At 37.1% G+C, this 13,312-nt stretch overlaps 2 protein-coding genes across 2 annotated transcripts; both read left to right on the top strand.

Annotated features, from left to right (window-relative positions):
• The first annotated feature begins 284 nt into the window (after positions 1-284).
• On the top strand, positions 285-2,504 carry LOC103122871 (olfactory receptor 51I2-like). Its single transcript, XM_007533489.3, has 2 exons — positions 285-464; positions 1,500-2,504. The coding sequence occupies exons 1-2, from the start codon at positions 435-437 to the stop codon at positions 2,502-2,504; spliced, it is 1,035 nt and encodes a 344-aa protein (XP_007533551.3). The 5' UTR covers positions 285-434.
• An 8,599-nt stretch (positions 2,505-11,103) lies between these two features.
• LOC103122803 (olfactory receptor 52A1-like) lies at positions 11,104-12,042 on the top strand. Its single transcript, XM_007533422.1, has one exon. It carries the CDS (start codon positions 11,104-11,106, stop codon positions 12,040-12,042), a length of 939 nt encoding a protein of 312 aa, XP_007533484.1.
• Positions 12,043-13,312: the final 1,270 nt, after the last annotated feature.

The raw sequence follows: 13,312 nt of genomic DNA, 5'->3' as shown, positions 1-13,312 counted from the left end.
TTATTTATTTATTTTAACTTTTTTTGTAGTATCATTATTTATTTATTGGGTAGAGACAGCCAGACATCGAGAAGGGAGGGGGAGATAGAGAAAGACAGAAAGACACCTTCAAGCCTGCTTCACCAGTCGCAAATCTTTCCCCCTGCAGGTGGGACTTGGAGCCGTTAGTCTACTAGGCAAAGAAGACTTCATTTTCAGTCACCATCTCTGTACCCGAGCCCTACTCATCCTGAATTTCATCATTGACCTCCAATCTGGACAACCAAAGTCCTTCTGAGTAGGATTTTAATATCAGTAAACATAGAACTCAATAAATAACAGTAGGTCTTAAGCCCTAGTTCCATACTCAGCTCATGAAACCCTGATATCTAGCATCGCTCTCAGCAGGAGATCCTGACTGTCCTAAAAATACAGAGAAGCTTTCTACCTCACCCATGGATAGCAGATGGAAAAAGAGTGCACAAGTAAGTTTTTAAAATAAATTGGAAAATGCAAAAAACTGGGAGAAAGTATATCTGTTTTCTGACATGTATATTTATTTCAAGTGTTCAATATTTACGGTGCTAAAAATGTAATGATCTCATGTCACTAGTATTAATCAAATGCTGGGATCACGGATGACTTAACTGTCTTCTCAAGATTAGAATTCTGTTTGAATTGTTAGAACATGGGTTGCATTTATAATTTCATTATATTTCTTTTGCTATTCAGTCATTTCTATAAAGCTATTCAGAAAGTTGTCTTTCACTACCACAAATGATCCATCAGCTCAGAGTTCTGCTAAAGCATACTGTGGGGGCCGGATGATCACACACCTGGTTGAGCGCAAATATTACAATGCAAGGACCCAGGTTTGAGGCCCCGGTCCCCACCTGCAGGGGGAAAGCTGTACGAGTGGTGAAGCAGTGTTGCAGATATCTCTCTGTCTCTCTCTAACTCTACCATCCTCTTCCCTCTAGATTCTCGCTGTCTCTATCCTATAAATAAATAAAGGTAATAAGAGAAAAATTAAAAACATTTTGTCACGTAGTTCATGTAGGAACATTTTTCATACAAATATTTTCTCTTACTCCCAGTCTTCTTCTAGTGTTTGCCCTTCTTCCGTAGCCAGTTAACAGCGTCAGGTTGAGCCTGATGTAAAGTTTCGAGACCTCCTTTGAATCTGGAGAGGTGGCAGTCGTTGACTATGTGGGTCATAGTCTGTCTGTAGCCGCAGGGGCAGTTCGGGTCGTCTCTGGCTCCCCAGCGATGGAGCATAGCAGTGCACCGGCCATGGCCTGTTTGATAGCGATTGAGGAGGGCCCAATCATAACGTGCTAGGTCAAAGCCGGGTTGACGCTTGCAGGGGTCTGTGATGAGGTGTTACTCCCAGTGATGTGTATTACATAACTCTTGCTTCAGAAACATGCTGTCTCTTTTGTATGGAAATGTCTTTAATGTAGCTGTCAAGAGCACAAAAGTTGATGTATAGTAACAGACATGTTCTTTCTCTCTTCTAGTTCCCAGTGATATCTTCTACAGCTTCCCAGTATCTTCCAATGAGGTCTTACCATGACATTTTTAATATTTCCACGGAGTTCTCACCTGCAACATTCACTCTTGTTGGAATCCCTGGGCTGGAAGCAGAGCATAGATGGGTATCTATCCCCTTCTGCGTAATGTACACCATCATCTTCCTAGGGAACGGCACCATACTTCACGTCATCCGTACGGATCCAGCTTTGCACCAGCCTATGTACTTCTTCCTGGCAATGCTAGCCTTTGTTGAACTGAGTGTCTCTACTTCTACCATGCCCACTGTGCTAGGCATCTTCCTATTTGGTATCAACGATATCAGTTTTGGTGGGTGTCTGCTCCAGATGTTTTCCATGCACTCTTTCACCCTCATGGAGTCAGGCGTGCTCCTGGCTATGTCAGTAGACCGCTTTCTAGCTATCTACAGCCCACTACGCTACACAGCCATTCTGACAGTTCCCCGAATTGCTGGGATTTGCTGCTTCATTGCTGTGCGCAGTCTCCTGCTCATGCTACCACTTGTCATTCTCCTGAAGTGTCTACCTTTCTGTGGCCATAACTCCCTCACACTCTCTTACTGTCTCCACTCAGATTTAATCAAATTGCCCTGTGGAGACACACGCCCCAATAGCATTCTGGGTTTATTTGTCATTACCTTCACATTCGGGCCAGATATATTGCTCATTGTGGTCTCTTACATACTTATTCTTCATACAGTACTGAGGATAGCGTCTGGGGCGGGGCGGAAGAAGGCACTCAACACTTGTGTGTCACACATATTTGCTGTCCTTGTGTACTATGTACCCATGGTCAGTCTCTCCTTGGTTCATCGCTTTGGGCGACATTTGCCTCGGTTTCTCCAGACATCCATGGCTAATGTCTACCTCTTCTTCCCACCTGTGGTTAACCCCATTGTCTACAGCATAAAAACCAAAGAAATTCGCCACAGCATTGTTCGTACACTATCTAAAAGGAGGGGTGAAGTCTAAGAGAGGCATCTATCGCTCTGGTTGTCTAGATATTTGTCTTGGAAATGGGAAATATCCCATAGTTTATTACTGCTTATGAATGAGTTGTTAGTAGATGAATAATGACAATCCCATCCTTTCTTCATGGAAATAGAGACTATTGCTATGCTGAAGTAGTTCTTAGAAGGAAGCAAGGAAATTTTTAAAAGTGCATGTTTTATTTATTTTTATTTTGACGACAGAGGGAGAGACAGAGATACAAACACAGAGAGAAAGACCAGAGTAATGATCAGCTCTGGCTTATAGTTGCGCTGGAGACTGAATTTGGGACCACGGAGTCTCAGGCATGGAAACCATTATGCTGTCTCCTCAGCCCAGGAAATTCTTATATAACTGTCACTATGAAATATGTCTAGTTCATTCAGATTAATGAGTTATTCAATGGAATAGAATTCTGAAATACAAAAAAGAGAAGATACTGTATTCTTTGAGACAAAATTGACTTGTTAGCATATGATTATACTTATTAATTGATGTAAGGAAGCTAAAGACAACTACTAGATGTTTTCAATAGTATGTAGAATAAAGCATTGCACACTTGAACTTGAAAAAAATATATCATGAAGTAGCCAAACCATCTTTAAGGCTTTGTGAGAATTGTGGTAGTCAGTTAATGGGAGCAGAGACACAGATTATCGGTGATGAATGTGATGTGATTTATGCCAATATTAAGTCACTAATGAAATTATGTTGAATTAAAAATCAATTAATTGAGTTTTTAACTAAGACCTGAACTTTTTTTTTCTGTTGAGCATACCGTTTACCTACCAAATTCTTCTCATTTTATGAAAATTTGTTTGTGTTTTCAGGCATGTGCAATTTATAAAGTATACATATGAATAGAAAGAATTAACTCAAAAATATGTGCTCTGTGTAATATCCACATCTGTGGCTATATACTCTATGTATGTATGTATGTATGTATGTTTGTAGGATGTGTATTTGTATATGGCATTGGACAGAGTGACATATATCACATTTTTCTTGTGTAATTAATTCAACTTATGGAAACAAGCTCTGTCTTGTATCTGTCTTTGAACATGGAAAATTGTGTATGGAGAAGGATTAAATTGTTTTAATAGCCCAGATTTAATTTTTCAGATTATTTTGGGTGGCTTTCTGTTAAAATAATGTCCATCTTCATGAAAATATTTTAAATTGTATAATTCTCTATGTACAAATAAAAAAATCAAAGGAACTAGTTAAATTGATATAAGACATGTGTTTATAAAAAGCTGTAATTTCGGGGGGGCTGGCAGTAGCACAGCGGTTAAGTGCATATGATGCCAAGTGCAAGAACTGGCATAAAGATCCAGGCTCCAGCCTCTGGCTTTCTACCTGCAGTGGAGTCGTTTCACAGGCAGTGAAGCAGGGCTGCAGGTGTCTATCTGTCTTCCCCTCTTTTCTCAATTTCTCTGTGTCCTATCCAATAGCAACAATAGCAATGGCAATGATAGCAACAACAAGAGCAACAAAATGGGAAAAAATTTCCTCCAGGAACCATGGATTCCTAATGTAGGATTGCAGGCGCGAAGCCCCAGCAACAATACTGGAGGCAAAAAAAGAAAAAAGGAAAAAAAAAAAAAGAAGAAGAAAAAGAAAAAGCTATATTTTCAAGAACCTAGCTGCAATCTGATATTGGTCAGTTAAATCAGATGTACTTCAGACTAAATGCTAATTATCTCGCTATTAATATCAAAGCTTACTTGTGATTTGAGCTACATGATTTTACATTCCTTGTATATAGAGAACAGGATTTAACTTTGATGGCATAAAATAAGCGGAATGATATTCATTAAAAGCAATTAAAAATTCTTGATATAATTTATTCAACACATACTAGGATATTATTATGTTAATCAATTTGATTAAGATGTATGAATCACATAGTCAAATTTTATGTCTAATGTTAGTTCAATATCTTAATCTTAAAATAAAAATTTTAACAATAAAATTATTATTTAAATTTTGTATTACCTTTATTTATTTTTTAGATGGAGACAGAAATAAAGACAGAGGGAATGGGGAAATAGAGACACAGAGACACCCGCAATACTGCTTCCCCACTAGTGAAGCTTTGACCCTGCAGGTGGTGACCAACCAGGGACTTGAACCTGGTGTGCCACCACCCAGACCCTTAACAGTGAAAGTATTTATTTGACAAAATTCTATCCATATGCCTTAAGTTATATTAAAGAATTAAATTAGTTATATGTATATAATTATAATTATTGGCACACATCTTATCAGCGTATATTAAATCTCATAAACTAAAGCTCTATATAATATTCCTTTATGCATTATAAATTAAAAGTAGGAGACTGATAGAGCTATGTTTCATATGGATATCACCAGGAAAAATGGAAAGAATCACCTACATTGCAATATAAAATTCTTATATTAAACCTTGCAAGTAAAAAAAAAATAAATAAAGGTATGGATACATGGAACCAGAATCTTGAATCCCCTATTATGAGTAACAGATCGATTCTACTCATGCTCATTCATAAGAAGGAAGCCAACAAGCCACAGATCACGCTGATGAACATCAACAATGGCTAACACAATTATTTCTGTAATATTCCCCAATGTGGTTATAGAAATATTTGTATCCCAACAAAATTGGGATACAAAGATAATTTTAAGCATTGCCTTCTCTTTGGTACAAAATTATCTCATTGTTGTGTTTAGATATATACAGTATATTTATTTATTTCATTTAAAAAAATTTAAAGTTTAGAAACTATTCTGTGAGAGGCTAGTTGAGTTCATATGTACTATTCACAAGGAACTGGGTTCAAGCCTGGGTTCAGCAGGGCTCCCACCTGGTGGGGTAAAATGTCATAAGTGGGGAACCAGTACTGTAGTTAATTTCTCTCTATTTTCCTCTCTATTTCCCACTTCCACCTCAGTTTCCCTTTCTGTCTGTCCAATAAACAAACAAATGAATGTTATAAAAAAAGAAATTGTTAAAAATGATTTAACATACATTTCTAATTGTTTATATTTCAAATTAAATTTTATCTGTAATTTTATATAGATACTTAGGAATGTAAATGTCTCCAGAATATCTGCTCTCTGAAATATATATATGGAGAGAGAGAGAGAGAGATATTTTATTTATTGATTGATGAGAAAGATAGGAGGAGAGAGAGAAAGAACCAGACGTCACTCTGGTACATGTGCTGCCGGGGCTGGAACTCAGGACCTCACGCTTGAGAGTCAAGTGCTTTATCTACTGCGCCATCTCCTGGACCACACATGAATTTTATATTTTCTACTGCATTTCTCAGATGACATTTTTATTTTACAAGTAAACTAATAAAGGGGCCAGGTAGTGGTGCACCCGGTTAAGCACATATGTAATAATGTGCAAGGACCCAGGTTCAAGTCCCCAATCCCTACCTGCAATGGGAAAGCTTCAAGAGTGATGAAGCAGAACCACAGATGTCTCTCTGTCTCTCTCCCTTTCTGTCCCCTCCTTCCCTCTCAATTTCTGGCTTTCTCTGTCCAATACATAAAGGTGGTAAAATATATATTAAAATAAATAAATAATTTTCTTGGAGGAATCTTGTATTTTTAAAACATTTTATTGATTTTATTTCACTGAGAGAAATACACAGATAAATATACAGACAGAATGACCAGAGCACTGTTCAGCTTTGGCTCACAGTGGTTCGAGAGACTGGATCTGAGGTTCTCTTGTCCCGCTTTTTTTCCCTTCAATTCTTTGCCTAAGTCCTACATGTGAGACAGTTGTAACAAGTCTCTGTTTAATACAAGATCTTTTTTTTTTTTTTTATTATTCTAGAGATTTTAAACCTTACATTTAGGTTTTAAATCCATTTTAGTTTTTGTGAAAGGAAGTGGTTGATAAATGTGATGTGTTTGTATGGATAATTATCTGTTTTGTTACTAGCAGAAAGGTTTTTCCATTTATTTATTTACTTATTTGTTTATTTTGAGAAATATGTAGAGAGAGAAGGACACAGAAACCACCAGAGCACTGCTCAGCTCTGGCTTATGGTGGTGCAGGGGATTGAACCTGGGACATTGGAGCCTCAGGCATGAGAATCTCTTTACATAACCATTATGCTATCTACCCCTGTCCCCAGAAAGTCTTTTCTTTCTCAGTCAAGTACTTAGACATTGTTTTAAAGAATCAATTAAACTGACATGTGTATACTAATTGCTTGACTCTATATTAAATGTGACTTTTGAGGAAAGAAAAGAGAAGTGGGCAATCTTTCAGAGAATTATATAAAGGATTTCAAGAATTTTAGTTGTGGATGGAGACTAAAGGAGTCAACTGATATCTGCTAGGTCCCTAATGGTTTAACTAATAGCTAGTAAATTCACACCCATGGGTTTAACTGCTCCTCCACACGCTTATCAGGGGACATTAAAATTGCCACGCGACAACTTTCATCTCCAATTTCAGTTAAATAAATCTGTGTTGAGCCACAGAATAACACACACCTTACTGTGCCTTTGATGCAAGAAAAGCACACAAATATAGTATCGGACTTACAGATGAGAGGGAGTGTCTGCATCACAGAGACAAACAGAAGAAATAAGAAATACCATCCCAGAGATGTCTACATATTGGCGGATGACATCAGCTCCAAGTGGAGTAGAGTTCTTGCCATTGGTGTGTTGCTCATGGTTTTAGGAAGACTGCAGTTAGAAGGGACATCGCAGAACCTAGAACAATGAGAATTGGATCTTCTTCTTTTTTTTTTTAAAGTAATTTGTTGTAGATTGATAATCATTGAGTGATACTAGCATAAGAACTGAAATCACTGTGTAATACTTGTCATGAATCTGGTAAGTGTATAGATGACTACCAACAAAGACTTGAATAAATATCACTGCTACTCTGTGATCTTTCATTAGGTGTTTCCCAATGATAAGAATTCTGCCCTATCAGCTCTGTACAAACATCCTTCCTACTGGCAATTCCAATTTGTACTATAGGCAACATTTATGTGTCATCTTCCTTACGTTGGATGCGTTCAGATATTGCCGCAGTTTTTATAGGTTTGTTATTCTAATTCTATGCTTCAAGAAAAAAACAAAACAGAACACACACACACACACACACACACACACACACACACACACACACAAACTCTTTTAGAGTTAGTTGTGTGTGGATTGGAGGTCCATAGAATTGAGCATTATGTAACAACCCCTGACTCACTAGTCTCCCTTAAGTGGGTAACCTGCCTGTGCAGCCTTCCTGTCATAAAAAGATGCCCTGTTGAATATACATGTAAGCTTGAGGTCTATCAGCATAACCCACTGTTGTGTCCTGTATTATTAGCAGATTTGGTGACATTCTGAACATGTTAGTTGATATGAGATTCTAATATAAGCTAACTCTCCTGGAGAATTTATGGAATAATTATATACTTTTTTAAACAGAATCACAAGCATGTATCTAGTGTAGGGCTTAATAATTTCTTGTTTCCATATATATATAATGCTTTTCAAAATTAATGATTTTGATATGAGAACTTTTTAAAAGGATTTTTATTTATTCATTCCCTTTTGTTGGCCTTGTTTTTTATTGTGATAGTTATTGTTGTTGTTATTGTTGTCATTGTTGTTGTGTAAGACAGAGAGAAATGGAGAGAGGAGGGGAAGACAGTTAGGGGGAGAGAAAGACAAGACACCTGCAGACCTGCTTCCCCACTTGTGAAGCAACTCCCCTGTAGCTGGGGAGCCGGAGGCTCGAACCAGGATCTTTACGCTGGTGCTTGAAATATGAGAACTTTTATAGGAGTCATGGTGTCTACTTTTCAGATTTACTTGTGATCACATTGAGCATCTGTTAGACCATTTAATTAAAAGTGATTAAATACTGCCTAGAATCACTTCTGGTACTCCAAATCTATCTTCGTTTTTCTGTTTCTGATGTTGTATTTATTTATTTTAAGGAATATGTCCTTTCAATCATTCTTTTCTCTTCTGTCTTTTTTTTTATTCTCGGAATGCTGCTTTACAAGACTGTTAATGTCTTAGGGGAGGGACAATTTTACATCTCTTAAAATGTATGGTCACATGGCACATAACCACCAAAGGAGCTGCCTTCCTACACCACAGACCACTGGACACTTACTGCTTTTAACTACCTTTAATTTTACTTAATGCTTATGCCTGAATTCCTAAAATGATCTGAGTGATTCAAATCGTCTATGATTCATTAAGAGGGCTGAGTATATATTGGCCAATCTCATGTTAATGTTAGTTTTAAACAGTTTCCTACCTATTTATAAGTCTTTTATTATTTTAATTCTTTTTAAAATTTTTATTCACTTATCTTTTATTTCTACCAAGGTTATTCCTGGGGCTCAGTGCCAGCACTATGAATCCACAGCTCCTGGAGGCCATTTTTTTCAAATTTTCCCCCTTTTATTTCTATTTTATTTTTATTTCACAGGACAGAGAGAAATTGAGAAGGGAGGATAATTAGAGAGAGAGAGAAATACAGAAAGACATCAGTAGACTGGCTTTACTGCTCTTGAAGCCCCCTGCAAATGGGGAGCAGAGTCTCGAACCAGGGACCTTTTGGATGGTAATAAGTGTCCTTAACAGGGTTTCAGCTATTTTAATTCTTTTTTTTTTTTTCTTCACCAGAGCACTGATTAGCACTGGTTTATAGAGTGGCTGGAAATTTAATCTGAGACATTTGGTACCTTGGGTATTAGAGATTTCTTTTTTTTTTTTTTGCACACCCTTTGTGCTGTCTCCCAATACTTAGATTATTTTTCATATTTGAACTGCTAAAACTATGGAAAAATACAGAATAATTGTACTGGAAATGAAAAATGTAAAAGAAATTCAGCCAGACTTGCCAAAAGTACATGGATTTGAGTGTTTTTTCTTTCTTTTTTCTGAAGCTTTTCATTCACATTCTTTTGGTAAGACATTGGTATTTTACAGAGGTAGTACAGACATGAATAAATACATTTCTTACATTGGAATAGAAACAAATAAGTAAGTAAATTATTGTCCTATATTTATTCTTTTTCATATACACTCATGAATACAGATGTGCTGAATCTGAGAACTGACAGTTCATAATAAAATCAGAGAATGTTGGTATCCCTACCAATTGATTCTGACTTACAGACTCAGGGATAACAGAGGTCTAGAGGAATAGTTGAGATGCTGGATGTAAAGAGGTTCTTTTGTTAAAATATCTTTTATTTGTTATTAATAGTTTGTTACAAGACTAAATGATTACAACATATATTTCCACACCTGCACTAACCACCAGAGTTTCATATCTCCACCTTCCCACCTCCTTAAGATAACCGCTATAGTCTTCACAAGGCTTACAAGCAATTTGCCAGCTTCTGTTTAGCTTGAATATATATATCCAAGATATAGATATATAGATAATATGTATATATATATGTAGATATATAGATATATATGATATAGATATGTATTATACATTTAATATAACATATATCCCATAATTTCTTTAGCTAATTTCTTTAGGCAGACATCTGTTGTTGGGCATTTAGGTTGCCTCCACTCTGTTCTCTTTCTTCTTTTTCTTTTCTTTTTTTTTTTTGGCTCTAGGGTTATTTCTGGGGCTGGGTATCCACCCTACAAATCCACTCTCCTGGGGCTACTTTTTTGACCTTTTGTTTTGTTTTGTTTTTTGGAATAGGACAGAGAGAAATGAAGAGAGGAGGGGAAGACAGAGAGGAAGAGAGAAATCTAGACACCTACACCACTTCACCACTTGTGAAGCAATCTCCCTGCAGTTGGGGAGGCGGGGCCTTGAACCTTGATTCTTGTGCAGTCCTTGTGCTTCACACTGTGTACCCTTAACCCAGGGTGCCACTGTCTGGCCTCCACTTTCACTCTTTGCCTATTGCGAATAATGTAGCTATGAACATAGGAGTATAAATGCATACTATATAAATGCCTAAGAGTGGTATTGCTGTATCCTAAGGAACTACCATTTTTATTTGTTTAAGGATTCTCCATACAGTATTCTAAAGGGGTAGTACCAGTTTTCATTGTCACCAACAAGGTGGCAGAGTTCCCTGTTCTCAACAACCTCTACAATATATATCACTTCCTGGTTTGTTGTTGTGAGTCATCCTCTCAAGTGTGAGATGTTATCTTAGTATATTTGTAATTTGCATTTCTGAAGAGTTTTTTTTTTATACTCTGATTAAATAATTCCAAGTCAAACAACAAGTCTATTTTTTTTTTCTGTCCACAGGTATGAAAAGTATAGACAGGACAGAAGTTCATTGATGTGCCCAGGTTTATTTCTGATTCTATTGAACTAACATGCTTGCAAGATATCTTTTTCTGGTATGGTGCTCTTGGAAGGCCTTCCTGAAAAAGCTAATCTATTTCCAAGATATTTCTTTTCCTTTCCTTCAGGGATGAGGAGTATTATGTGATTCTGACATTATACAAGATCAGAAAGACTCAATATGATTGTTCTGGATGAAAACAGGAAGAAGCTTGGTAGCATTTACTGATCAAAACTTCTTTGATTTTCCCCAGGAGATTTAAAGACACTATGTCTATTTCCAACAGCACAATCTTCATGCCCTCTGTGTTGACATTAGTTGGAATCCCAGGCCTGGAGTCTGTGCAGTGCTGGATTGGCATTCCAATCTTTGCCATGTACCTCATTGCCATTATTGGGAATTCCTTGCTTCTGATCATCATCAAAACAGAGCGCAGCCTCCACGAGCCCATGTACATTTTCCTGGGCATGCTAGCAGTCACAGACATTGCCCTTGCTACCAGCATTGTGCCCAAGATGCTTGGAGTCTTTTGGTTTCATGCACCAGACATGTATTTTGATTCCTGCCTGCTTCAGATGTGGCTCATCCACACATTTCAGGGCACAGAGTCAGGCATCCTGCTGGCCATGGCGCTGGACCGTTATGTTGCCATCTGCCATCCACTCAGACACGCTACCATCTTCACCCACCAGCTTGTAATGCAAATTGGGGTTGTTGTTGTTCTCCGTCCTGCCTTTCTGGTAGCCCTGTTTCTAGTACTGATAAAGTGCAGGCTTGTCTTGTATCATTCTACAGTCATCTCTCACACCTACTGTGAGCACATGGCCCTTGTAAAGCTGGCGGCAGAAAATGTCCGAATCAACAAAATCTATGGACTGTTTGTAGCCTTCACGGTTGCAGGATTTGACCTCATATTCGTCACATTGTCCTACATGCTGATATTCATCACAGTTTTTCATTTGCCCCAGAAGGAGGCCAGGTTGAAAGCATTCAATACGTGCACTGCTCACATTTTTGTCTTTCTTCAGTTCTACCTCCTTGCCTTCTTCTCTTTCTTCACACACAGATTTGGCTCTCATATCCCTGCTTATATTCATATCTTCTTTTCCAGCATTTACTTATTGCTCCCTCCATTTCTCAATCCACTTGTCTATGGGGCAAAGACCAAGCAGATTCGCACTCACCTGGTAAAAATGTTATGTTCATAAACTCCATCGTAGTGAGTATTACTAACTTGCTGCATTCTTTGTGCAATGCCCACATTATCTTGAACCCCATGTAACCACAACAATTTCAGGTAATTTGGGAAATACATATTTTTGATATGTTGTCTTTTTTTTTTGTAGATATTCCCAGGATGATAACTCATTTTTAGATCATTCTATCATGTAACTATCAATAAATGATGTTTGATATTATCTGGGTAGTGAGGTAAACAAAAACTAGCGAACATTTATCATTCCTCCTTTTTTCTTCTGTTTTTCAGTCCCTAGATGGCTTTTCTCTATTTTTTTTTCCTCAGAGTCACAAATTGTGCTTTATCATTGAGTTTACATGAACCCAGGTGTCACTGCCTGTAGTCCCCAAGTAGCCAGTGACAACAAATCACTGATTTTCTTTGTACCATTTTCTTCTTGGTCCTGTAGAAAGACCGCATGAACTTTACATTAAATTGTAAAAAAAGTATGAATTTTTAAGTAAGCAAGAAAACAAATAACAACAGTTTTTAGCGTTCAGATGAGACAACAAAGGAAAATAACGGGTAGTATATTTATTTTGTGGTTTCCTGTTTTGTGAGAGAAATGAGGTGAGAGAAAGTAATAACAGAATAGTACTAATGGTACGCATGGGATATCTTTAAAAGGGAAGAGGCTATTGAAATATAATTGAAAGCAGCAGTTTGGAGAGATTTTTGTGTTCCCTTTGTTTCTTTTTTGGGCAGTAGTATTTTAAAAATTTATTTATTCATTATTTATGAGAGATAGAGATTAGGATCTAGAGAATCACACTCTGGCAATTGTAATGGCAGGGATAGAGCTCAGACTATGAAAAACTCTAAACATATTTAAATTAACCTCAAATTAATGCCTCAAATCTTTTATTCTGTATGGTATTCTAAAACATATAGAGAAATGTGTAAATACTGTTTAATCAGAGAAACAAAATAAGCATCCAAACATCAGTCCTAAAGAAACAGAGACATAGTGGTCCTGGAGATGGTGCAGTGGATAAAGCATTGGACTCTCAAGTATGAGGAGGTCCTGAGTTCAATCCCTGGCAGCACATGTACCAGAGTGATGTCTGGTTCTTTCTTTCTCTCCTCCTATCTTTCTCATTAATAAATAAAGGTAATATTTATAAAAAGAATATTGAATATCAATAAAGAAGAAAAATGAAACACAGACATACAAATTTACTAAGAATAAAAAATAATCAGTGAAGGGATATGTAATAAGCCAAAGAAAATGATTAATGGGG

The sequence above is a fragment of the Erinaceus europaeus genome, chromosome 17, assembly GCF_950295315.1.
Source record: "Erinaceus europaeus chromosome 17, mEriEur2.1, whole genome shotgun sequence".
Lineage (NCBI taxonomy): Eukaryota > Metazoa > Chordata > Mammalia > Eulipotyphla > Erinaceidae > Erinaceus > Erinaceus europaeus.
Note: the sequence above shows the minus strand (reverse complement) of the source record. Positions and strands in the feature narration are given on the sequence as shown.